Genomic DNA, 24,826 nt, shown 5'->3' on the forward strand with positions numbered 1-24,826 from the left:
ACTAAGGGAAAGGAATGATTATATAACTTAATCTGTCAATCAAAAACAAACAAACAAACAAACAAAACTCTCTCACCATACCTCCATTTTTTAATTCCATAAAAGGAAGCCCCAAACAATAACACTGGGGCCCATGAGGACCCTCACTCCCATGGCTTGCTATCATGGCTTTGCTTTCAGTAAAGCTCCCTTGCTACTTTTGTTGTGTATTAGTTTTAACCCTTAAAACAAGAGGCCAGCAATGTGAGAATATCCAGCGTTAGACCCCAACAAAACCCAAAACAACCCTTTCTCTTTGGTTTTCTTATAGAAGTAGGCCCATGATTGAGTATTCACACATTTTTATATAAATCACCCTGTAATGTGTAAAGGATAAAACAAGCCAGTGCAGTGTGTTACTCTCATTGTTGTCTTCCACGGAACAACCAGCAGCAAACCAGAGAGAAACCTACCGAGGCAGGAATCTTCTCTATCCGTATTGTGATTATGCACAGTGCCGGAACACTTGCAAGTTGAGTCATAATGAAAGCACTCACAAAGGATCCAAGATGCTGTAGTCAATACTGAGAAGCACTTGGGAAATGGACAATGACCTTCAAGAAGGTGTGTGTTTCATTGACTTACACAGATGTAAGCCTATCATAGCATGGACACATGTCATGAAGTTAAAAAGCACACTTAAGTTAACAGCCATTTTTCAATGGATTTTTTTCAAGTGATTATGAAATATATGTCCTATCATTTTGAAAAAGGGCAGGGCAAAGAGCTAGCATCCAGACAGACCATGTCACAGCTGGCAAGGGCAGCATTTAACCATTGCCTTGTCCACCTGGCAGTTATCTGTTTTGTGTCAAGTTTTCTAATGCAGGCAAACTCTGATGGCTTGATTTGCTAAATTGGCTCTGGTTAAACTCATTCATGTTCAGCTGCCCAGGTAAATGTTATCTTCTCCACAGGATGGTAACTTACACCGTTAACTTTTCAACCCCTGTTCTCTATGGCATAAATGATCTGTGTTTAGAGTCCAACAGCAATAGAAATAGGATCTATCACAAAAGAAGTCTACAGATCTCATGATTGCAAGACCAAGAGATTTATGTAGCCGCTATTCTATGCAAAGCCACGCTGATGACCGGAATAAAGGCAGAAACGTTAAGATTAATCTGATAACTTTATTTAATATTTACCCAGCAGCAATCAACATGAACATCTGAGCTAACAAAAATCTCTCGAAATGTTCTGCTATATAGCTGCTTTAGAAATACACTCACATAATAAAGTTAACTATTCACTGCCCCCCAAAAAAGAAAAAAAAAGCCTTCAAGAGCAAATAACACTGATTTATTCTGTGCCCAAGCACTAGTCAAGAAATCTACTAAATTACACAGGAAAAGGAAATCAAAGAGGCTCTGTTATCTTATGCATGTCATCTTACTTAAGGGAAAGATTTTGCTTTTTTACAGCAACAGAAACATGGAGCTTCCTACGTACATGTATATGGGTAGGAATATATATTTTAGGATGTGATTACAAACACAAAGTGTTATTATCAAATGCAAGTGCTAGTTCAAGAAATTTCTAACTGCAAAACCTGCAAGATACAAAGCTAAAATTCATATGTTCCTTTCCTCAATTATGAATACTTTCACTAAACATAAATATTTTTACATATATTAATTTTCTGACATTCAAAATTGTAAAGTCAATATGGCAGAATTATTGTTAAAAGCACATATGTACAAATATTTTCCATACATAAAGTATTTGGCATAATTATAACAATCATACTGCATCCACACTGTTTGCTTTTATTTTTACTTTTTTTTTTTACACATAATGGTATCTCTTATTAAAATTAACCAGTTATGTACAAAAATACTTGAACATTTATTATAGAAAACCTCTATAACCAGCCTCAACAGCATATACCTGCTGAATGGTTTCATTAAGAGAATATAAAAAAGTGGTCACTGCCTTCCAGGTAAGCTAGCAACAAAAATACAACTAAACTAAGATGAGCTTCCCAACAAAAGAGGGAAAATATTTAACAGCATAGTTTAAAATACAGTTCATATCTATTGTCAATTGAGTGTTATAAACAGTCAGTAAAAGAAAAACAAAGATAAAAAATACATTACTACATACAAGGTGCTTTTTCACACTCCTACAACTGTCACATCAGCAAGTCTACTCTATCTCCATCTAAGATGCTACATTGCTGTATCCATGCTAGAATGGTCCACAACCCTCCTCCTCTAGCAAAAGGACCACAGGACGGACAGAGAAGCTCAGCTCTCCTGGTAAGAGAGGAGAGTCTGAGGAGTTCTTTATTTTATGCAGGACTGCAAGTTAATGCCCTCACCTTTTCAATGTCCTTTTACCATTCAACCATGTTAATATATTTTCACCGCGTTTTTTGTCTTCCTTCACACTATTGATTTACTACTGTCCTGTATTGATTCCCGAATCCTTGCTAATGGGACACAGTAATTTGTGCCTATTTAAATCCTTGAACATCTGCTCCTCATCAATGACACGTGTTACATAGGAAATCATCAAGTAAGGAAGTACAATATTCAAGTAAACACTTCTCCGGGGGTCTTTTTGTTTAATCTAGCTGATTGAAACTCCGAAAGCAAATTGCACCTTGAAAAGTAACACAGTAGATAGCATGGTGTCAGGGCACTTAAAGAATTAGCAACCGATTCACAAAGCAGAGCTAAGAATGTAGACAGCTGTCAGACATCAGAGAAGTATTTTGTTTTAAGAACTAAACAACTTCCTGTCCTAACCCTTGCTACCCTTAAGCGTCTCATCCAACTGGCCTGCTTTAACCTTTAATTCTGAGGATGTGCGCTCAACACTCTGCTCAAGGGGAGAGCCAAAGCCTTCACCTTACAAAAGTCTTAAGAAAGGGCCATTGTGAAAGTGTGTGCACAGACACGATCAGCTTTCTCAGTATCAAGTCTTCAGAAAAAAAAATACACAATATCATCACGCATTCTACTGCTTGACAATATTGTACTGGTTTTAAGATAAAACTACTTTTAAAAAAAAGTGAACATAAAAAGGTACCAAAGGGGTCTTTTTCACAATTTACCACTTTCAAATGAAAAACGTTTTAATGAGACTCAGCCATAATTCATGTAACATCTGGCGTTTTAGATCAGTAACTTTTAATATTGTGCAACATTATATTAATAAGCAAATTTAATTCCATTCATTTAAAGAAAGGTCTGAGTAAAGATATTAAAGTGCCTACACTAAATGTCTTCTTATCAGACTTATCTTGTAAACGGCAAAGAATCCATCGCAGGTACGTAGAAAAGTGACTTATAGTTGAGACACCTTGCGGGGCAGGGGCCTGGGCCTTGGGCTGGGCTCAGTCCTACGAGTCCCATTCTCCAGGTGGCTGGACCGCGCAGCCAAGGGCTTGGGGGGCAGGGCAGGTGGCTCGGAGGTGACAGGGATGGAGAGGCTGTGAGGTAGCGGGACAGGGCGCCGCAGAGTCCGCTCGTAGACACTGTAGGGGGGTGGAGTCTTGCTCTCCTTGCGCACAGGCTCCTCCGACCCGCTGAAGCTGGGCATGGGCACAGGCACCGGCATGGACACCGGCACCGACTGTTCATTTGCCTGGTTTTCAAAGCCTGAGGTTTCTGACGTGCTACAGCGGCTAAGCGAGGAGATCCCACTGCTGTAGCTGCCCGACAAGACCGGGGAATTTGAACTCAGTCCTGGGGAGTTGTACTCCACTGGAGATGGGGTGAAGGACTGTACGGAGCCCTGCTTCCACCAGAAGCGGGGTAATGAGAGAAGAGAGACAGATATTAGAGATGTTTCCCCGAACCAGTGTTTGAAGAAGCCCTGGCTTCCAGTGCCCACCTGTACTTTGACACTTAAGAAGCAACTATGACCCTAATCCAACTCTACTGACTGGTTCCTTATAAAGAGGAACTTGGATTTACAGGGAAATCTGTAGTCCAGGTACACACAGCAGAGCCCATGCGAGCCCACTGAGAGCTGGTGGCCATCAGCAAGCCCCAGAGAGGAGATGCAGGCAAACCAAGTCTGCCAACACCTCTAACCTCCAGAGCAGAGAGAAACTATATCATCTATACCACCAGCCTGCTGTAGCTTACGGTAGTCCAAGCTAAATTAAAAAACAAAAAACAAAAAACAAAACAGCTTTAAAATTAAGCACTGCCATTTGCAGCAATGGAAATACACCCCCAGATGCTTATCTGCCAGATGCCCTACCTTCATTCATCCAATTCACGTCCTCACTGCCTGCTAGATCTATAGAGGCTGGGAGTAATTGCCTTTGGAGGCCTATCTTCAGCCCTGCCTTAGAGGGGAAAGAGCTTTGGGGGCGTGGCTTGGCCATGGGTCATGACTGCCTGGAGCCAGTGGGACACACTTTGCACTGGAGGAGAATCCTCGTACCCGAGTCTTCTGGGAAGCCCAAGACACCGGAGCAAAAGCTGCAAACTGACAGCATTTGGAGTTTTGCTTGAGATGTGAGCTGTTTCATCTGCTGTGTTTTTTGAAAAGCCCAATTTAGTCGCTAATTTTTAAAAATAGGAAAAATTTAAAGCCCCAGATCTATGGCATTTCATAACGAACTAGACACCCTGCAACAACAGCCCACATTTATTCAAGATAACTGACACCAAGCAGGACGGATACTTGAGCCCACTACACGTCCCACTCCCGCACATGGTGGTCCAGCCAGGCTCCTTCACCCAGTGTCAGCTATCTGGCCCTGCAAGCATCTGAGCTTCCCCCATCCCATGTCTTAAGGACTTGTATGGAATCTCAGGAGAAGCCATGGGTAGGCTCTACTGGGAAATGCTGCCCATGGACATACTTTCTGGGCACATTCAAGCCCTATTAGAATGTTAAAAATAAAATAAAAACCTCAAATAAATGTGTTTAGCCAGTGCTTTTTAAACTTATGTGATAGTAGATGTTTTTGCTCTTACACATCACCTAGTGTTTTTAAATTAAACTAATGTCTACAGTACACACTTTGCTATCCTAGGCTAATTTTACCTTGGGCCTTCTCTCTCTCTCTCTCTCTCTCTCTCTCTCTCTCTCTCTCTCTCTCTCTCTCTCTCTCTCTCTGTGTGTGTGTATGTGTGTGTGTGAATATGTGCATGTGGAAGTGAGAGGTCAACCCTGGATGTCATTCCTCAGGAGCCAGGCTTCTCCCTGGCCTGCAGTTGGCTGGCCACTGAGCACTCCTCAGTACTGATATGCGTAGTACACAGCACCACATCTGGATGAGTAAAGCATGCCACCACATCTGCCTGTTCACATGGGTCAGGGGACTGGTCTGAGGTCCTCATGCTTTCAAGGCAAGCACTTGACGGCTGAGTTAGCTCTCTAGTCCCTAGCCTCTCTTTTAAAGAGGAAATAAAGCTGGCAGCTATACATCCTTTCATTTATAGCAATATATAATTAAACATGGTGAATTATGAGGTCCAAATTTTTTGATATCTTTAAAAAAAAAAAGAACCAAAAAACAAAAAAAGAGACTTCAAATTCAATTAGACAGGTAAGTTCAGCCCTCTGTAAAGGGTCAATCCTAATGCGCTAGAGGGGGAAAAGCACACTCAAAATTCTGTCAGATAAGATGCTGAAGTGCATTGCAATTATAGAGAAGCTTAAAACTTGGGAGTAGTGTGCCCTCTACAGTAACCTGGGAGTTACAGCACTAATCAATTCCCCCCGCCCCTTCTCTCTCTCTCTCTCTCTCTCTCTCTCTCTCTCTCTCTCTCTCTCTCTGTCTCCAAACCCTATTTATAAAGACATGTTTACAAAACTACCTCTGGGCCACCATGGATACGTGCAGGTCCCTTTTAGGACAGTACAGACCAGCTTGCTAAGCACACCTATTTAATAGGTACTTGAGCATTTACCAGCAAGGTTGTAGTCTTCAAGAACTTAACCTCTCCAGTACATGTTGCCTTATTTCTACTCTGCAAAATGGAGTTGAAAGCCACAGATGAGAATTCTATCACAATGTGTGGGGGTGCTTTTGAGGGGTTACATATACAGGGATCCTTCCTCACATTAGCATGATGACAAGCAATGGTTTGTTTCCAAAGCAAACAGGGTCACATGGACTTTATGGTAACAGCTGCACTTGCAGAATGATAACAAAATGGGAAAATAATTTGCACTTCCCAGCAAAATTTTACATCAGGCATTTTGGCAATGAAAATGAAGTCACACTCTTTTGAGTCCCCCTTCCTTTGGTGTTGTTTCTCTGTTTCCATCAGTGACTATAGTGAACAGCACAGATGTAGTGGGCCACAACCTGGCCTGATGTGTTGTGGAAACTAATTTGTCTTTTCATCTCAGCTAGCACAGTCTTATAAGCACAAAGAACATAGGGTGTAGAAATTGAAATCAACCGGGTACAAAATCATCCTTATGACACTCACTCCGACCTTGTTTGCTCCTGGGGCTGTGGTTCTGAACACCAGCCTTCCCCAGCGTGCTGACAAGGCTTGTAGCCAGTCTGACCGAATGCAGGGAGAGGCTAAATATTATTCTTTATCTTCACGAGGGAGTTCTATGTTTAGAGATGTTAAATAGCCTGTGTTTACATGCCAGTTCAAACACCTAACAGGCTGCTAGTTTGTTCTCCATATGCTTTTTTTTCCATTTTCACCCTTCATGTATGAGTGTGATCAAGTATGAGTTTGTAATGTGAGGCATCTTTAGTAAAAATATTGAGAGAGAAAGTCGAGTTTAGCTTCATGAAAAATGTGTGAGGCCGATGATAGAGCCCCCAAACTGCCAGAAGATCATTTAGTAGACCTTGGTCACTGGTGGTTTTCGATCTAAGTGTATACATATGTGTTTAATGTGCTCCAAGTCAAAAGGCTATATTGAAATGCTCTAGGAGTTACAGTGGGACTGTATTTCTTGTTCAGTACATTTGCTGACTATAATTTGTTAAATTCTCATTGCCACTACTTGGAGAATTAAACTGCTACTTCTTTTGCTGCTGCTACTACTACTACTACTACTACTACTACTACTACTACTACTACTACTACTACTACACACACACACACACACACACACACACACACACACAAACCAAATACTTGAAAACAACGGTAACAGTGCACAGTGAAGGCCGTGTTCTTGGGTTAAGCTTTCCAAAAAGGAAAAGCAAGGCTGTTTTCTTGCCCCTCGCCCCCCACTGATGTGCTTACGTCTCGGCTGTGAGACTGAAAGCACCTTTTGATGTACTTAGGAGGAGATTTCAAGAAAAAGGAACCAGGACCAATCTTTGGACCCAGTCTAAGGACACGCCGTACCTTCAATGGAGACCGCCCAGCAGGCGAGGGGGATACTGGTGTCGTGTGTCTTGCTGGGGAAGCTGGAGATGGAGAGAGAACATTTTAATTAAGAAAAATCAGAGAGCTGCACATGCCCTCTATGTGTACACACCCAGGCAAACGAGTTAGCATACAAGGATCTCCTCAGCAAGGGAAGAGGAGAAACTACACAATGCCTACCTAGAATAGATTCCTTATAGAGAGGATGGTGCCACTAAGACATGGATCAATTAGTAAAAACTTCCCGGTGCACACATGGTGATTTGGCTAGAGTACTATGGCCCTAACTACTCCAATGCCTTCCTTTCTTTCCTTTTCCTTTTTGCTGAGAAGGCTTCATGTAATCAAAACTCTGTAGATATCTGTGTCTAACAAGGAGCTCCTTAGTCTCCAGACTCTGCCCCCTGAATGCTTAGGTAGCAGCACGTCTGTGCTGCCACTCTTGGCTATAATATCCTTTCTATAGACCCCAAGTCCAGATGCTTTTCATCACTCAGTCTCTTTATCTCACAAAATGCTTCTGGTGGGAAACGCCAGGAGTCCCTGGGAGATGGCTGTTGTGTTTGGCCCGAGCAGCGAAGGGAAGATGAAGGTCACCTAGGCAGTCTAGAACAGGCCCATGGAGATATTCAGTAGGCCTTTCCTTTCACCCCATCTCCCAGCATTCCCAGTGCAGGCAGAGAGCTTGTCTATGTCAACACAAAAGGCGAGCAGCTCCTCATTTCGGCTGTAACATCTGCCCTTATGTTGTCCCACTGGGCGGGGGACTTTCAGATGCCACCATCATGGCAAGGAAGAGTGACTTCGGCTCCTTCTCCCGGGTTTTCAGGTCTGACACCAGGGACCCAACATGTGTGGCAGTGCTGTTCTGTGTGTGCTTACGGATGAGGTCTTGCTCTCTAGAGTGTAACTGCATTGCATAAAAACAGCTTGTGACACAGTCAATAGATAGGGTGAGGGCAAGCCATACTTCCCAATTCCACACAGAGTCGTTTTGGCGAATATGAGCTATGGTCCTCTGTGATTACCTGCCACTCTTCCAGCCTTCACACTGAGGTTTGTAACTCATAAAAACCTACAGAAAGGCTGTAAGGAAGAAAGACAGACAGTTTCACAGCCCCACAACACTGATCACAGATGATGACATCGGGACAGACCATGAAAGCAATCAGTACAGAAGGAACACACAGCCCTACCAGTCTATTTGGGAAGAGAAGGGTTGTCTGGCTGCGCTGATCCCCATGAGGCCACAGACAGTGGTCCATCATCACACTGCGGGGTCGGGCAGCCTCAGGCCTGCATGCCAACAGACATGCCAGCTCCTAGTATCAGCGCTAGTGCCGTTCCCACATACTGTGAGAGCTGACTAGGAAGAAAATCATGTATGTACAGAGAAGCCAGTCCCAATGGGGGCTTTACATCTGTCACTACTGTGGAGAGGTCAAAGCCTCCTGTGTGTTTGACTCAGTCTCAGACATTAGGAGACTCCTGGCACCTCGTACTCATTCTCTGAGTTTTTTTTTTCCCCCCAGGAAAGGGACTTTCTACAATGCCTAAATAGGCCCACTGGCATCCTTTTTGTTGATTTGGGACTGTCCCCGGAGCCCAGCTAGCACTGATACTATTTAATCCCTAGCAGGAACTATCAATCTTATTGTTCCTTAAAAATGCTTTTCACGTTCCCATATTCAGAGACACAAGCAGGCCTTTAAACTAGAGACCGCCTCTCTGTTCATGTACCACCAATGAAAGACAAACAGTCTGGCTGATTGAGCCCGCATTCCTACAACCAGGCTGATATACTAAAGCAGGTGATCAATAAAATTAGGGTCATTCTTTCTCCTGTTGAAACATCTCAGGGGCCCTGCAGAAACTGCCCGAAGGATGAGAAGCTACGACGTAGTAGGTGAAACAGGGATGCTTAGCCTTGGAAAATCTGCGGAGGAGACAGCACCACATTTTCTTTGGGTCTTAGGCCAGTAGACATGGGCGAGTGCTGACAAGATTTGGTTTCCGGAAAAGGCAGACAGCTAAAGTAGGAGGCTTTTCCTAAAACTGCTCCACAAGCAGGTCACCAGGCACACGGTGTGTTCAGAAGGAAAGCGCCAATAGAAAGTCAGGAAAGCCATCTTTGTTTCTGCCTGCATCTGGAGGCCTAGGACCAGGCTGGAAGTTTCCCAACCGTTTTCAGCACTCAGATGCTAGTGAGCAGAAGAATCGCACAAATGGCTTGGTAAAATGCCTTATTTCAGGAACCTAATCTTCTAGCTCAGAAGACCTGAGGTTGTACGTTAGGATGTGCTTCGTGAGCCACAGTTACAAGTGATGCAGGCTCACGCGTCAGTCCTTTGAGCAATGCTGCCAGCTGGATACAGAGCTCTCAGAGCAGCAGATAACTCAGGATAAGTCCCTGTGAGTCGGTTCTTATTTGAGTCAGCTGAAACACTGATGTCATTGTTGAGGATCAGAGAAAACAGGTGAGTTAGCAGAGACCCGTGCAAGGGGGGGGGGGGGGGGACGCAGGGGAAGTGCGTGTGGCCCGCAGAGCAAGAAGGGTTGAACACATTACTGGGAAGATGACGGACTGCGCAAAGCCCACCTGAGAGGCTTATGAGGAATGGCCCATTGTCAGACTGCATGGCCAAAGTATAGGGAAAGCCAAGAGCACTAGAAGTAAATTCTGTTGCTAGCAAGACCTTTGCCATGGAAACCAGTGCCTACTGTTCTCTGAGGAATTCAGGACAAGTTGAAATACTCAATATACTTATTTTATGAAAGTGGTTATTCAAATGCTTCAAATACCCACCAGTCTGTGTGGGCCTTGGAGGGACAGGGGGAGAGATAAGTTTCCCACTGTCCGGCATGTTCTTGGCTTCCTTCCCACTGTCCAGGCTCCAGCTGCTAGGGGTGGGATTCACAGCTGGAAGGGAATAACACAGCTAAAAACACAAGATCCAGCTTTGCCTTTCAAATGCTTGAGAAAATTTAGGAGAAAGTCAGAATTATCCAGAATTGGGGAAAAAAAAAATCAACTGGATCTCAAAAAGACCGCAAAACCTTAACCCCATCAGCAGGAAACTCTCTAATTGGTTACCTAACAGAGTTGACATTTAATTAGGTAACAACGTGTCTCTTTATTTCTCTCAAGCTGTCAAACAGGATTACAAATCTCTATGCCAGAGAGTAGCAACCTGCTGAGAATTACTAATGTGTTTAGATGCTGAAAAAAATAGATGGAAAATATAGTCATCAGTCTATTTGTAGACATTTCTGGACAAGTGGCACCTAAAGGAGTCAGGGAGGCAAACGGTCCTCTCACGTTACAACTGTGTTGCAGAAATACCAAGGACAGGGCTAGGGTGCCAGCCCACGTCACTGACCAGTGCAGTGAGGAAAGGATTCTTCCCAAATCGAAGGATGGCACGAAATAAGTCCCAAGAAAACAATGTGGACTGCTGATATAATCGTTTTTATCTTTCAACCCATCTGCTCCACACATTGAGATGTAGGAACACGGAAGCCCTGCTAGGAAGCCGGGCAGGACCCACACGTTGTGAACAGACAAGTCTACAATGAATTTTCTGATAGTGAGCTTGAGTTCCTGCTTGCTTCCTGTGCAGACACTGCCATCTGGTGGACGCAGTGAGGATTGCCACATTTTATTCCTCAAAATTACTGCTTTGATTTAATGGGGTGGAATTATTTTTAAGCATATTTTTTTTTCTTTACTCCTTCTATATTTGCTCTGTGGTTTCTTTAGCAAAGTGTGCGAAAATAACAGCTCATTCTTAGTGTCTCCTGGTAAAGATCAACGCTCGACTTACAACCTTAAAGCTAATTCCATGCTTTAAAATAATTTTCGCTAGGTCCTCACTAATTTTCATCTCCCTTTGGGAAGTTTTAATGTTAATGTATCAGTGTACCAAAATGGTAATGCAGCCTAGTTCTTAATGGGGGCAATTAAAGTGCACTTTGCTGGGACACTTCATTAGTGAGTCTTGATTCATCAGCCTGGGAGACTGCTATTTTTGAGGCCTGACCCTGAGAGGCAAATGGCTGACTTACTGCAAGTCCCCACACCCACAGTCAAGGAAGTGGCATTTAATCTGCTCTTGCTCTTCTGTGTGTTGCTAATTGGCTTCTTACCACTGTGCCTGCATTCGGCTCTTCCTTGTGTGTGCATGACCTTGAGGCAGGGCACACTTCCATTATGCACCGGACTGCGATGCTTACACAGTATTTAGTTGTACAAGAGTCTATCTGAGTCACCACAAACAACAGATGAGCTGGCTGAATGAGCTCTGCGGAGGGCAATGGAGAGGGAGTGTTAAATCCTTCTGAGGAGAGCTACTTTCATTGTGGGAACTAGTGGCCCAATAGGCAACTCTGCTTCAGGAAGAGCAGGGCTAGGCTCACGGAGCCACAAAAGACAGGACACAAAAGCGTTCCTACGTGCTCAGATTCTGCACTTAATAGTTCATGGAGAATGGATCATGGAAAACCGTCTTTCACTAATTCCCTAAAGCTCACACTCATCCTGATCATTAAGGATCGAAAGCCCTACCTGCTACACGGCACACAGAAGACTGGAGGAAATGAGGACATAACAAACCTTGACCCGGTCTCGGACCAACAAGGGGTTGGGTAACACCCACCTTTCTCAGGTGCGGAGAGATTGGGATCACTGCGTGGCAAGGCCCCATCTCCAATATGATTAAACAGCATCCTCTGCAAAGGGAGAAGGGTCCGTTTCTATGACGTAATATGCTGAGATAATGATGCCTTTTAGAAAATGATATGGTTATCTCCTTATGAAACTTTTTGCTCAAAATACTTTCTATATGGTATAATGAGGCAGGAACAAATATTTAAACTATATTTAAGGAAAAACGGAGACCAGAGTCATAAGTTTTCTGAAAGAAACACAATAAAATCTTGTGCATGTTAAATATAAATGGTAAATAATTACTTATAATAAACATAGGGAAAATGTATAGTAAATATTAGCTAGGTATGGTGTTCTGCACAAGTATATACTACTAGACTGGCACTATGGCATATGAATAAGAATTAGAGGAGAAATATTAGTTTAAAAACTACTGTATATATATATACCATTATGGTTTATATCCTATAGTAGGCAAAGAAAATGTGCTAATGAATGTTCTATAATTTTTAACCTACAGAAATGCCGATCTTACACGGCTCTACCTAACGCATGATAACACGGACACCTACAGCATGATACATTATAGCACTTTTGGTAACGTATACACTGCTTCACATTTTACCCCAGGCAGATAACTTGGGGCTAATCAAGGAGGCCTTTCAGAGTTTCCCATGCTGGCACATGTTCTCTTAGAGCAGATGAGACAAACTGTGAGATTCCCCTTGCAATGCCAGTGACAACGGGAAATACAATTGGTTAGCTGGTTCAGCCAAACGCACTCAGAAATCATTTCTGCAAGACATCAGTGCTGCTGCGCAGAGGAGGTATCCTGGGCCTTTCGGGAGGATCACACAATCAGCAAAGATAAACCAATCAAGCCAAATCCCACTCGCTCTCATCCAATTCCAGATGCAGCTACAGACTTCTGCCAGGATGGTGTAGAAAAACAGAGAAATTAGCTGGAGCAGAAATAAATAGCTTTCTCTGCTCTTAAAACTACTCCCAAATGTAAAACTCAGGGATACAACATGAACCTTCAACTTCGTGCCCACCCTTCAATGCACATGAGTCACCCCTGGACTGAGCCTATGGCCCTGTGCTCACTCAAGCTGAGAGGAATCATTTTAAAGTGAGGTTTGAGTGACAGGCAGAACCACGTTCCCTGGTTCCTATGGGCTTCAGGGGCATCTCTAGGACACGATCCCTTTCCTGGTAATTCATGGAAGAAGAATGGCAAAGGCAAACAGATTGCTCCTGCCTTCTCGAGGAGGCGAGGAATCAGCTGTGGCTGTCCTCAATGGTTATGGGAAAGCAGGAAGTTCTGGGTAGAAGCAGGAGTCTTCTGCTACCTTAAGAGGTTCCTCCCTCCCCAGCCTTCTGCTCCATACACATGCAAACACACACACAGGTAGTTCACTCATTAGTGCCCCCCCTTGGAATCTTGCTGTAGCAGCAGTGAAACAGGCTGAGATCAAGGAAGACCCCAGACTTTCCTCTTCACTGTTCAAGCTGTGACCCAGATATCCCTCTAGAGTAGTGGTTCTCAACCCGGGGGGGGGGGCGGTCTGACCTCTACTGGGGTAGCATCAGTTATCCAGCTCAACCCCTAGGGGCCAACGCTGTTGGTGGACCACATCAGATATGTTGCAGATTAAGATATTTATATTACAATTCATAACAGTAGCAAAATAACAGTTATGAAGTAGCAATGAAATAACTGTATGGTTGGGGTTACCCCAACATGAGGAACTGTAGTAAAGGGTTGCAGAGTTAGGCAGGTTGAGGACCACTGCTTTAGAGTCATGAGTCAGATGGCACTCCCAACCGTGGACAGAGACCGGAGGCAGACTGACTCTTCTCCCAGCTGGCCTTGACACTGGCTGCTTTTGGCAGCTGCTGTGTGCCTCTGCAGATTCACAAGCAACCCCATTCTCTCCCTTCCTCTAGCTTCCGATTCACCCACAGGAGTACCTGGGAAGGCTCCACGGGTGTTGGGTAAATGGCACTGCATGGTCTATCTCTCGGGGACAGGCAAGAGTTTTCTCTGGAATGCTTGTGTTTGTCAGACAACAAAGGAGAAGCTGGGGAGAGAAGAGAGAAGTGATCAGTGGGGCCGCCACGTGGGGCCAGCTTAGAGAACACCGGAGTGCTGTGGCAGGTGCCTGCAACATGCACCAGTGAAGCCATAGCTCCTAGGTTCTGGAAGATTCTCTGGTCACCAGTCACCACGTTCCCAACCCTGCACTCACCTCTGGCACTGGACGGAGCAGAACTTGTCACATTAGGTGATGCAGAGTGAGTGGAGCTTAGGCTTGAGGTAGACGGACTGGGCTGGAAACACAGGGACAAACTGTCATGCACGGGGAGCCTCAGTTCATAACGACATTTGAAACAGAACACCAACAGGTTTTTTTTTTTTTCAAATTAGCAGAAAGAAAAACAAAACCCCAAAGGCCGTTTAGAAACAGAGCAAAGTCTTATTAACTCAGATCGACAATGAAGCTTGCCTGGATTACCAGGCACTTGAGATTTCTGCTACCGCTGAAGGAAGGAACACACACATTGGTTTCGGCCCTATTCCCTGACTGTGCACCCATCGGCAGCCCTCCCTGCCTGCAGTATAAAAAGAAACACTTCTAGTCTTGGCCACATAAATAGGAGCAAGTTTCTAACTTTCCGTCTATTAGTAGATTGTGCACGTGTGCTCCTCTCCTGTGTGAGCATGCATGTGCTATGGCATGCATGTAGAAGTCAGAGGACAACTTTCAGAGAACTTGCGAAAGTCAGTTATCTCCTTTCACTACGCGGGGCATCATGCTAGGCAGCGGCAAGTGCTCTATCCATTAAGCCACGTAGCTGGCCCAGATGAGCGCTTCTAAAAGGCACACAGTCTGCCTTCTCCTTCTCTTCAAAGCTGTGTTCAAGGTATACAACGGGAGTCGTTTCCAAGGGCAGTGATAGGAAACTCAGCTTTGTTTTACCATCCTAAAATAAAATGCTTTAAGACTCCCACGAGCTCAAAAATTCTGCCAAGAAAACTGTATTTTCTTCCATTTTTTTTATTATAGAAAAATTTCCTATATAAGTATGCAAATTTTATAATGTGGCCTTATGCCACAAGGAAACTCATACAGAGCCCCTTGGGAATACTAAGAGGCAGCTACTGGATAGCAGCATGTTGTAAGAATCTAGGATCCACGAAGCAAAGACCTGCCAAGGCCAGTCTGGAAGCTAGGCCTGGGCAGCTTGCCTGGGATTTTCTACTGCTTGCTTTATACGTCCTAAAATGGCGGGCACGTTGGAGAGATGCATCTTTGTGGATTCCCAAGGCCAACAAAGCAACACTGAGAGTTTTTCAAAGGTTGGTCCTTAGGTCAAGTTCTTGCTTGTAGGTCTCTTTGTGAGCCCAGGAGAATGGACAGACACTCTCATGATGCAGACAGAAAAAGAACAAACACGAGCGGACAAAAAGCTAATGAAGTACCTGCATGTTAAAGACTTCATCAGAGCTTTCTGACTGCCCTGTAATATTGCTTACTTCGGCAGAGGCCTGTGAGGACAACGAGGACGAGGAATACCGGTTCACAGCTGGGTAACTTAATGGGCTGTTTCAGGGGGGAAAAACACGGTCGTTAACTCAGTCTTGGAACTGTATTTTATCACATGCCGGCATGGCATGAAACCAAAGGGAAAAAAAGACACATCCCGCTTTGTTGTCTCCTGTTTGCCTCATTATAATCGAATGTTTTGAGTTTGTTTATTTCTCATGCTGTTGCTGTTTCACCAGTGGCAGATGTCTGCAGCTGCCTCATGGCTTAACTATTTCATTAAGAAATAGAGAATTTGACAAATTGTACCATAAAGAATGAGAGAACCATTCTGGATCATCTTGCAGGGCTGGCAAAGTGTAAGGTAATTCAGAATATGACTTACCTGCGTCTAGGAATTACCCTGGTACCATCTGGACTCATGGAGGCAGGGGCTGAGTTTCTACACACACGAGGGCTTCCATTAGGAAAATGCACAGGACTGGCCTGGATACAAGCAGAGAACTCCTGAAGAAGAGGTCAAGAGCACATTTTATTAGTGCAACTGATCTATAAGGTACTTTAATCTACCAAATATGTACTCGTAACATCATGAAATCTTTACATAGGTACCCATTATAAATGACAGTACTGTTAAGCCTTCAGACATTGACCTTGTTTGTTTTGTTTTCATAAAGGGTAAATATGGCAAACAACAGAGATGCAATTGTAGTAATTGAAGCTCCTAGGCAAATCTGCAATGTGGCAGAAGAACCAAAAGATGTCGCTATTGGATACTTCATTTGTAGACACAAAAAGCAGTGGCAGTGGTTACATTGCCCCACTGTGGCCTCTCAGCACATACCTGTATCCCAAAGCTTGATTTCATCACAAAGAACTGGTCCACCAGCTTTTTGTGAAGGGGTCTCATATCTTGAGGTACAAACTTCTCATGCACGGCCAGCCCAAATTCCAGGATCTGTGCCTTGATAAAGACACAAGGAAAAGCCCACATCAGTGATTACTTCTCATGGGAGCTTGCTGGGGACCATACATGGTTGCTAACCTCCTACATCCAACGGTGGGAAGACTAGTTGCTCTACAGGTGAGAAGATAGGGCAGAACAGTCTCATGTGTAATAAGTAACAAGTGGGGACTTGCCTTTGGGTCTGTCTGACTCCCTGAACTTGACTTTCCTGCTTCACTTTCCCCCAGCTCCTTTCCTGTGTATCGCATATCTTTAATGATAACCCTCTTTAGTGGCTATATGTCCCTGGGCCCCACACCCCTTCCTAGCGTAGGTAGAGAATGAGGCAGAAGCTGCTTCCTGTTTGGAGAGTCCAACAAATCTTTCTCAGGATGAAACCTCCTCTTTCACATCAGCCTCCCAACCCCTAGAGATTCTCCAAATTTTCTAGGGGAGAAAAGAATAACAAAACAGGAACTTTGTAGCAGTTGCTGTGCTTTCTCTTGTTTTTTATGAATATTATTCTTGTTTACTTACTGTAATATAACAAAGGATCCTGCCTTAAAGATTTGTTTTTTTCTGTAAGGTCCCAAAAGGAAATGAGCATAAACATGCAACTTTCTTTTGTTCAACCATCAACAGCATAAGACTTCTTGGGTTGGAATGGCAGCTATCTTCTGCATTTTAGTGAATTCAGTCTGCGATGAAAGCAAGCCATGCAACACCACACGTGCTTGCATCTTTGCAGCTTTCCAAGAGTCTTTGTAGAAAGCCGATGATCAGACAGGTCTGACCTTAATGGGCTAGAGCATGGGGCTGCAGCAGCAGCTTCCACTCTGGATACCTCTCCCCGCCACACCTTTTCTAATGAGAAAAGCACCCTGGGTTGAACACCAAGGATACACTGGAGGATATCTGACACATAAAGGGAAAGACTGTCCTATAAGATGAAGAGATGGGAGGGACCCAAAAGTTGTAACCAACTGCAGCAAATGCTAGACTTCTCCAATAGCTGTTGCCTTTCTTTTGCTCGGATAGGGTAATTTGGGTCATCAGGGAAGAGAGCCAAGCATGGAGATTAGGAAGGCCATTGTGGGGAGTCTGGGGTTCCCTCCCTCCCTGTGGATCAAGCAGAAGCAGAGAAGAAAGATGCACTGTATAGCAAGCTGGCTGACTCTTGTCAAGCCCAGGGCCTCTTAGGAACTTTATTATGTCAAAGTTGTCCTGTGTGGACCCAAATGGCCAGGCTTTATACTTTCCCCTTAGTCTTAGAAGTGGGGCATTGAGAAGATGGTGACCATGGGGCAAGTGGCTTTCTGGAACTGAAGCCACTCCTGTGGGATTAGGCAGCTGGATGTATCTGTTGACAATATCTCCATGTCAACTAGACAGAGATCCAGGAAGGATGGTGGCTTCTCCAATCTAGCTCCCAACTCATGGTCCCACAGAAAGATGTGTCATGCCCAAGGTTACACGATAGGCTCGTATTTCAATTGTGCTATAACAGAGACACCACACTTCCTGGCCACAGCTCTTTCTAATGGGTCCCATGAGCAACACCAGGCATGATATAGGAAAGCCTCTTAAATTTTATTTTCTTGAAAATCTTAACTTTGAGCTTCTGTTTTAGTTCTGGGGAAAGAACCTATTCAGGCAAAAAGACATAATCTGAAGGAGAATACTTTTGAGAGGTGAAGTTCAGGCAATGCTCAAAGAGTTTTTATGAAATCAACCAAGGCTAAAATCCTTATGCAACGCTGCATCTGTGTGCCAGCCATAACCACACTGGGAACTTATCTGACTCTCTATTTGTCTTGTAGGTCAAAGTCCTTTTTCTTTGATCCACTAGAACTAGTCCTTGCCTTCATCCATGAACCTGTCATTATCCTTCCCCTGTGTCATTATTTTATGGATATTATCTATAGACCATAAACAGACTAAAACCTAAGACAACCCCATTGTCTTCCAGTCTAAAAAACATGCTTTGTTTACTAATTTCATATTATCAAGTAGGAAGAAATACTTCTGTTCCATTCACACATACTCTACTCTCCATAGGAACAAAATTATTTCCTGTTTAATCTAGATTGCCAAGTATGCTTTCCATCTCAGAGGTTTGCAAATCCTTTTTGGGCAACTATCAACAGAGGCAGAGCCAGCAACAGAACACTTAATCTTGATGGCACCAAATAAAAATAAACTATGCTACTTTGAAGCAGAAAATGACAAGTGTACCTAATTTGTCCACTTAATGCAACCTCTAGGCTTTATCTACAAGACACAATACTGCTGCAGAGCCAATTCTACTGATGACCTACTCCTTACTATGGCATGCATCTAACAATCACATTCATTCATGTACTGATCCGTGGCCTTGACTTGGCCTGAATTCACTTGAGCATGAAATTTTCAGTGATAAGCTAGCAACAAGTCTGCAGGAAGCCTTAGCAAGGGACATTCAAAGAGACTATGTGAAACGGTACTTATAGGGGGACAAACTGTTAAGTTTGTTCTTGGATCCAAGTAGGGATAGTGAGCAGGAATTAGCCAGTTTCTGGTTATATGTTAGAAGTGAATCTGCCAACTTGACTGCCACTTCACTTAGGCTGTTCATGCAAATGCCTCTAGGTGGGTATTTGGAAGGACTCATAGGGCCAGGCAAAGTAGAATGTTTGCTTCTGTGGCCTACCTGCTCAAGCATCAGCTCTCTTAACCGTGCAATCTTCTCCCCGTCTTCAGGATGACTTAAAATATAGTCTTTGACAAAGAATGCCTAAGAAGAGAAAGAACAGTCAGGCTATCCTGGGAGAGTTACCATGGAAGTGAAAGGTACTCTTACTCTTACCACCACCACCACCACCACCACTACTTTCTAAGGCTTTAGCATATATAGAGAAACAGCATGACTATGAAACTTGTTTGGGGGAAATGGAGTGATTCCTAACTGTGCACAGCTGGTCACAGGCAACATTCAGAAAGTCTGAGCCTGGAACTAAGCATCTCTGGTAAAAATAAAAAGGAGACCCAAGTCAATAAACTATAGGTATTATATTCTAAAATATTCTAAAATATATTCTAAAAATATATTCTAAAATAAAATAAATTAAGATTCAAGTGGCCAAGATGGTCTTCCATCTATTCTCATCATAAAAAACAGATAAAAAGTTCACATGGAGGATCACCAAGCAAGCAACCAAGCAACCAAGACTATGCCCACAAACTTCTTTGATCAGGCAAATTAGTTTAGTTAGACAAATGCTTCTAGGTGGGTATTTGGAAGGACACACAGAGCCAGGCAAGGTAGAATGTTCTGATATCCTCACCACATTTATTCTTCCCATCCCAAGCACACACACTTAAAGTACCTTACCATGAAGATGGACTACATGAGCTTCACAAATGGCTAGCTACACATTTGTTCTGGCTTACAAAGGACTACATTTGGGCTGATTGAAGTCATCTGTCACTGACAATGGGCCCATATTTGCACAAGGAAAAATTCCTTCATAAAACCTGAAGGCATCTCCACTGACAAGTTCGCCTCCAGTGACCCTCAGTCCTCACCTCTTGGTACCTGGAAACGCCACCATTCACTGCGGCATCTATGACTCCATTGAGGCACATGGTCAGGGGGTTGATGTTCTGCATCTGCCTCGTCTGACACTGGCTGATCAGCGTCTTCAGTTGCTGATTCTTGTTTTCTAACACTTCAATGGCATTTTCCAGAGGACTCATTTCTACCTGAAAAGCACATGAGTGTAAATATCTACTGATTTCTATGGTATTCAAAACCAAAGATGGGGGGGGGGGGAGACGGAGGGAGGGAGGAATAGAGAGCGAGAGAGCACACAAGACAGACAAAGCAGAAGGCCCATCTTCTGAATCATCTATGGTTCTAGTGGCTCCCATCAGTGTCTCTTCCCAGAGCCATCCCACAGCACAGGAAAGGATGTAGAAGTCGAGTTACCCATTCACCAGTGAGGTGTGAATACGGCAGTAAACTATGTCAATTGATGGAAGAGTGGTTTGGGTGACCAGCAACTTTCCATTCTATACCATCACAGCAATAAGCATCCCATGTTTTTATGTCCTTTTGGATGGACCCTGAAGGATGAATGTTTCACCCGTCTGGTATTTATTTGATATAAAGCAGCATGGGCAATACAGAGATACATTAGCAGATCTTCTGGTGTCAGAGAGCATTAAGTCCCATTGGAGAGAGGGGACATATGCCCATGCAGACCTCCGCATGCATTTATAACAGCACCATATGGTGGCAGAGGATAGCACACAGTTGGGAGTTACAGAAAACAAGATAATCACGTACATTCCAGGATCTATTTCTTGGTGCACAGCCAAATAGAATCATAATGACTTACTGGGTTGTTACAGGGGACCTAATTGTGACTATGATAAAAGTGTTTTTCCAATATATGGCATTGTGCTGTTAATGTCACTGACATTCTCTCTGAAGAGGTCTGCCAAACTCTTAGTAATGAAATAATTTGGGCTTACAGGAAGCATACTTAAGCACTTGCTCTTTCAGTTAGAGAAGCAAAGTAGAAGAACAGCCCACTTAGACCATACTGACAAATCTTACAATATCTCAAGTATATGAAAATTAAGAATAAACATTTATCAAAAGTAATATAAAAGAAGACATGATAAAATAATTTCAAGGTGCATAATCACCAAAGAACCCATTTGGAGAATATACAAGACCTTAAAGCCAGAAAAAAATAAAAATAAAAAAAGCAAAGAACCCAGGAAAAACTGGGCAAAGATTGAAACAGCAATTTCAGAGAGGAGTAAATTGAAATGGCCAGTAAATATCTGCAAAGGTACTGAGTATCGTGTGTGAGGAAACACGAAGAACAATATGAGCATGACATACTACAAAATGCCCCCTCAAATGGTAAAAATAAGTGTGGCAATAGCAAGAGAGTGTGACAGTGAGCGCCGAGCTCCTCTTCTGCTGGTGGAAGTTCAAACTGCCTCATTATCTTCAGGAAACAGTTGCAGGATCTATCATCTATCTTCTGATGTACATTAAATATAATTTTATTTACAGCTTTATCTATCTCATGGTCCAGAAAGTCTATTTATAGGCATACATATAGAAAAAAAATGGAGCTGGAAGCATGAACAAAAATGTTTGTAACTGTTCCCCTAAATCACTGTTTGTCAACAAGAAACTACATATAATATATTGTGGTCTGTTTATACAGTGGAATAACATATAGTAATGGAAAGTGTACTTTTGATACTTAGTCAATGGAAAAATATGACAAATACACTGAAAGAATGAAATAAATCTTTACAGAGTACACACAGTTAACCAAAACTGAGTGGGCTGGTTTAGAAAAGCATAAATAAGTGATAACTAGTGAAATAGTGGCTATTTCTCTAAGGAAATTCATACCACAAATGCCAGTGACAGAGAACTGTCACTGTAATTTGGAGAGGTACATAAGCCCTAAGATGTACCAGCAGGGAGGGATGAATAGTTTTAAACCATTTGTGATATTAAATCTACGTTTAATATGTGGAAAAGCTAGAGCATAAAGGAAAGCCTGACTCGAAATCACTCCAAGTTAAAAAGCAAGCCATCTTCAGGAGCCGGGACAGAACAGTGCCTCTAGAGCAGTGCTTCTCAACCTCCCTAATGCTGTGACCCTTCAATGCAGTTCAATGCATGATGTGGTGACACCCAATTGTAAGAGTATTTTCATTGCTATGTTGTAACTGTAATTTTGCTACTGTTATGAATCAAATTGTAAACATCTGCATTTTCAAATGGTCTTAGTTGACTCCCACAGGTTGAGAATCACTTAGGAGCGGTGGGTGGGCAAGAGAGGACACAGCCCCTCAGTTCACAGGAGGAAGAACGAGAGATCAATTACTCCACAGCTGTGAACTACTAGCCCTGTTACTATGCATTTAAAGTGGAGAAATTTTATGAGTTGGTCTTACTACAATAAAATTAAAAATCTGTCTTCACTTTTATAATCTCTAACACTGTTAATTCAACAACTTTGTGAACATCGCATAAGACATAATAAACATGTGCAAAATACAAGAACACTAGAGAATATCCCCAATATGTAAATTGAGACAAAGTATAAGTAAGTCACAATACAGGATAAAACGGAACACAGGGAAGGAATGGGCTATTCCTATTTTGGGAAGAACCAGCATGAGTAAACACACATTTGACAGGAAATCTTCACCATCACTCGGCAAATACAAGTAAACAAGACGCAGGCTGCCACGTTTCCTTGTGAGATCAGAAAGCAAGGAAGGGTCTGGGAGGAAAACACTAAGCAGCTGGGCTGCAGCCCATCCACGCCCTTTCCTGAAGAAGGTCCTTGGAGGGAACTGAAAAGGAAACAGGCGGCCAGGTCATTTCTCCTAGCAGACTGACCCCCCATTGGAAATGGACTAAGAATAGCTGCTGGGAGGGAGAGCTGCACTCTACGGAGGCCTGCAGTAGAGAGTTAGTAGCAGAGTAGCAGGAATTCTCAAGGAGACAAGCCCACACTCTAAGAGAAGTGAGAGGTCTGCAGCTAAGCCTCTGTAACATGGCGCGCAGTGTCTCCTAATGCACACTTTAAACTGCGGAGCCCTGCCAACCCCACTTATAACTTTCGTATGTTATTCTAGATTGTTACCATTGCGGTGAGATAGAAAGGTGTGGTGCATCATCCTTTAGTCTCAGATAGTCTCTTTGTGGTGCCAGAGCATCTGGACCACATTAAATTATTAACAAAGTTCAACACCAGGAGGGAACAGAGAGTCCTGTCTGACTGGCTCAACAGTAACATCTCTGTTGAAAAGTAAAAGGACACAAGAGGCAATTGAACAGGAGCCCAAGTGCAATCATTAAGTAATGGAAAATAAGCAATAAAATTAAGAGGAATAACTTAATAATAATAGCTGCCGTGGAGTAGCACAAAACTATCTCTGATCTAGTAAAACCCAAATCAAACAAAATCCAAGCAGCCTTCTTGTTACTCCCACAGGGTGCTAAAGACTTAACTCATTTGAATAGAATGTTATATTTCCTTTCCTATATCTCACAGTAATGAAAGTATTTGATAACAGATATTATTATTACTTTATAGAAGTATTGCAATGAATAAAGACATGATAAAAATATCAAAATACATTTTTTTTATCACGGGTGTGCATCTGTGAGTGCCATGCTGTGCACATGGAGGTCAGAAGACAACTTGAGGGAGTTGGTTCTTTCCTTCCACTATGTGGGTCTTGGGGTTGAAGTCAGGCTTGCAGGCTTAGTGGCAAGCACCCTTACCTACTGAGCTATCCTGCTGGCTTCCAAATATCAGTACCTTAATCCCTTAAACTATCAAGAGGTCTGGGTGATGAGGACCAACAACTGATTATCAATTATTCTTGCTATCATCACAAGAAAAGAGGAGGGGAGGGAAGAAGAGAGTCAGAAAGAGGCACAAAATGTCTATGAAATAGTCTTGCACAAACAAGCTTACTAAGCCTCCAGGCTTAACTACCAACTTAGAAGAAACGCAGGCCACAGAGAAACATGTTAATTGACCCCACTTGGGTCAAGACTGAAGGAAACACTAAAAGGCAGCCCACTGCGATTCTTCAACAAAATTATCTTTTTAAAAAAGCAATGCAAGGGGGAACATGTAGACAAAAAGTATTTAGGAGACACTGCCAATAACTGAAATGAACATCTAGAACCAAAGAGGGGAAAAGAAATCAAACAGACTCTTGGTGAGGCATAAGGGAACACTATAAGTTTTATACTCATCACATTATTGCTATTATTTAAAATATAATGATCTGGTTGTTTATAAATACACATATGAGACAGTTATGGATGACTTTGTATTGTCACATTTTTGTTACAAAATTATAGTGTGAGAAGTGGTTAGAAGTGCAGATAAAGAAAAATAGGTTCTTTTTCTAACTGCTGAAGATGAAAAATTAGGATTGTTATACATATTCTCTATCTTTGTGTGATATAACTAAGTTTTAGAGGGTCACTGGCTCCCATGCACTGGGACTATGGAACAAGGGGACGGGGAGGAGGCTTCTTACAAACAGGCTAGTCCTGGCGTGTAGGGCAGTAATGAAACACTAGATGGCGCTGTTAGCAGACTGATGCAGAGCCCTGGGATTCTGGGTAGGGAGATAGATACATAGATATCTTTGAGTTTGTTCTTTTACAATTTTATACATATATAAAGTCCATGTTGATGACTACAAACACAGCCCTTTCTAATCTCCCTCACAACCCTATTATTCCATCCTGCCT

The 24,826-nt window shown here is 43.0% G+C and overlaps 1 protein-coding gene across 4 annotated transcripts in view; it reads right to left on the reverse strand.

Annotated features, from left to right (window-relative positions):
* Nucleotides 1-1,152: 1,152 nt before the first annotated feature.
* Nucleotides 1,153-24,826, reverse strand: part of DOCK4 (dedicator of cytokinesis 4) — a 421,713-nt gene continuing 398,039 nt past the window's right edge. For 2 of the 4 annotated variants that reach the window (XM_084791186.1, XM_084791185.1), the window contains 11 exons: nt 20,086-20,262; nt 19,211-19,294; nt 16,420-16,539; nt 15,961-16,082; nt 15,512-15,632; nt 14,277-14,358; nt 13,999-14,108; nt 12,014-12,086; nt 10,165-10,278; nt 7,338-7,399; nt 1,153-3,783 (listed from right to left, as the gene is read on the reverse strand). In XM_084791186.1, coding sequence (XP_084647312.1) covers nt 3,334-3,783; nt 7,338-7,399; nt 10,165-10,278; nt 12,014-12,086; nt 13,999-14,108; nt 14,277-14,358; nt 15,512-15,632; nt 15,961-16,082; nt 16,420-16,539; nt 19,211-19,294; nt 20,086-20,262 — 1,515 coding nt within the window. In that variant the 3' untranslated portion in view covers nt 1,153-3,333. The remainder of the gene's footprint in view (nt 3,784-7,337; nt 7,400-10,164; nt 10,279-12,013; nt 12,087-13,998; nt 14,109-14,276; nt 14,359-15,511; nt 15,633-15,960; nt 16,083-16,419; nt 16,540-19,210; nt 19,295-20,085; nt 20,263-24,826) is intronic. The other 2 variants (XM_084791187.1, XM_084791188.1) reach the window with 2 other exon arrangements.

This window comes from Acomys minous (genome assembly GCF_964271855.1).
Source record: "Acomys minous genome assembly, chromosome: 8".
NCBI classification, from domain to species: domain Eukaryota; kingdom Metazoa; phylum Chordata; class Mammalia; order Rodentia; family Muridae; genus Acomys; species Acomys minous.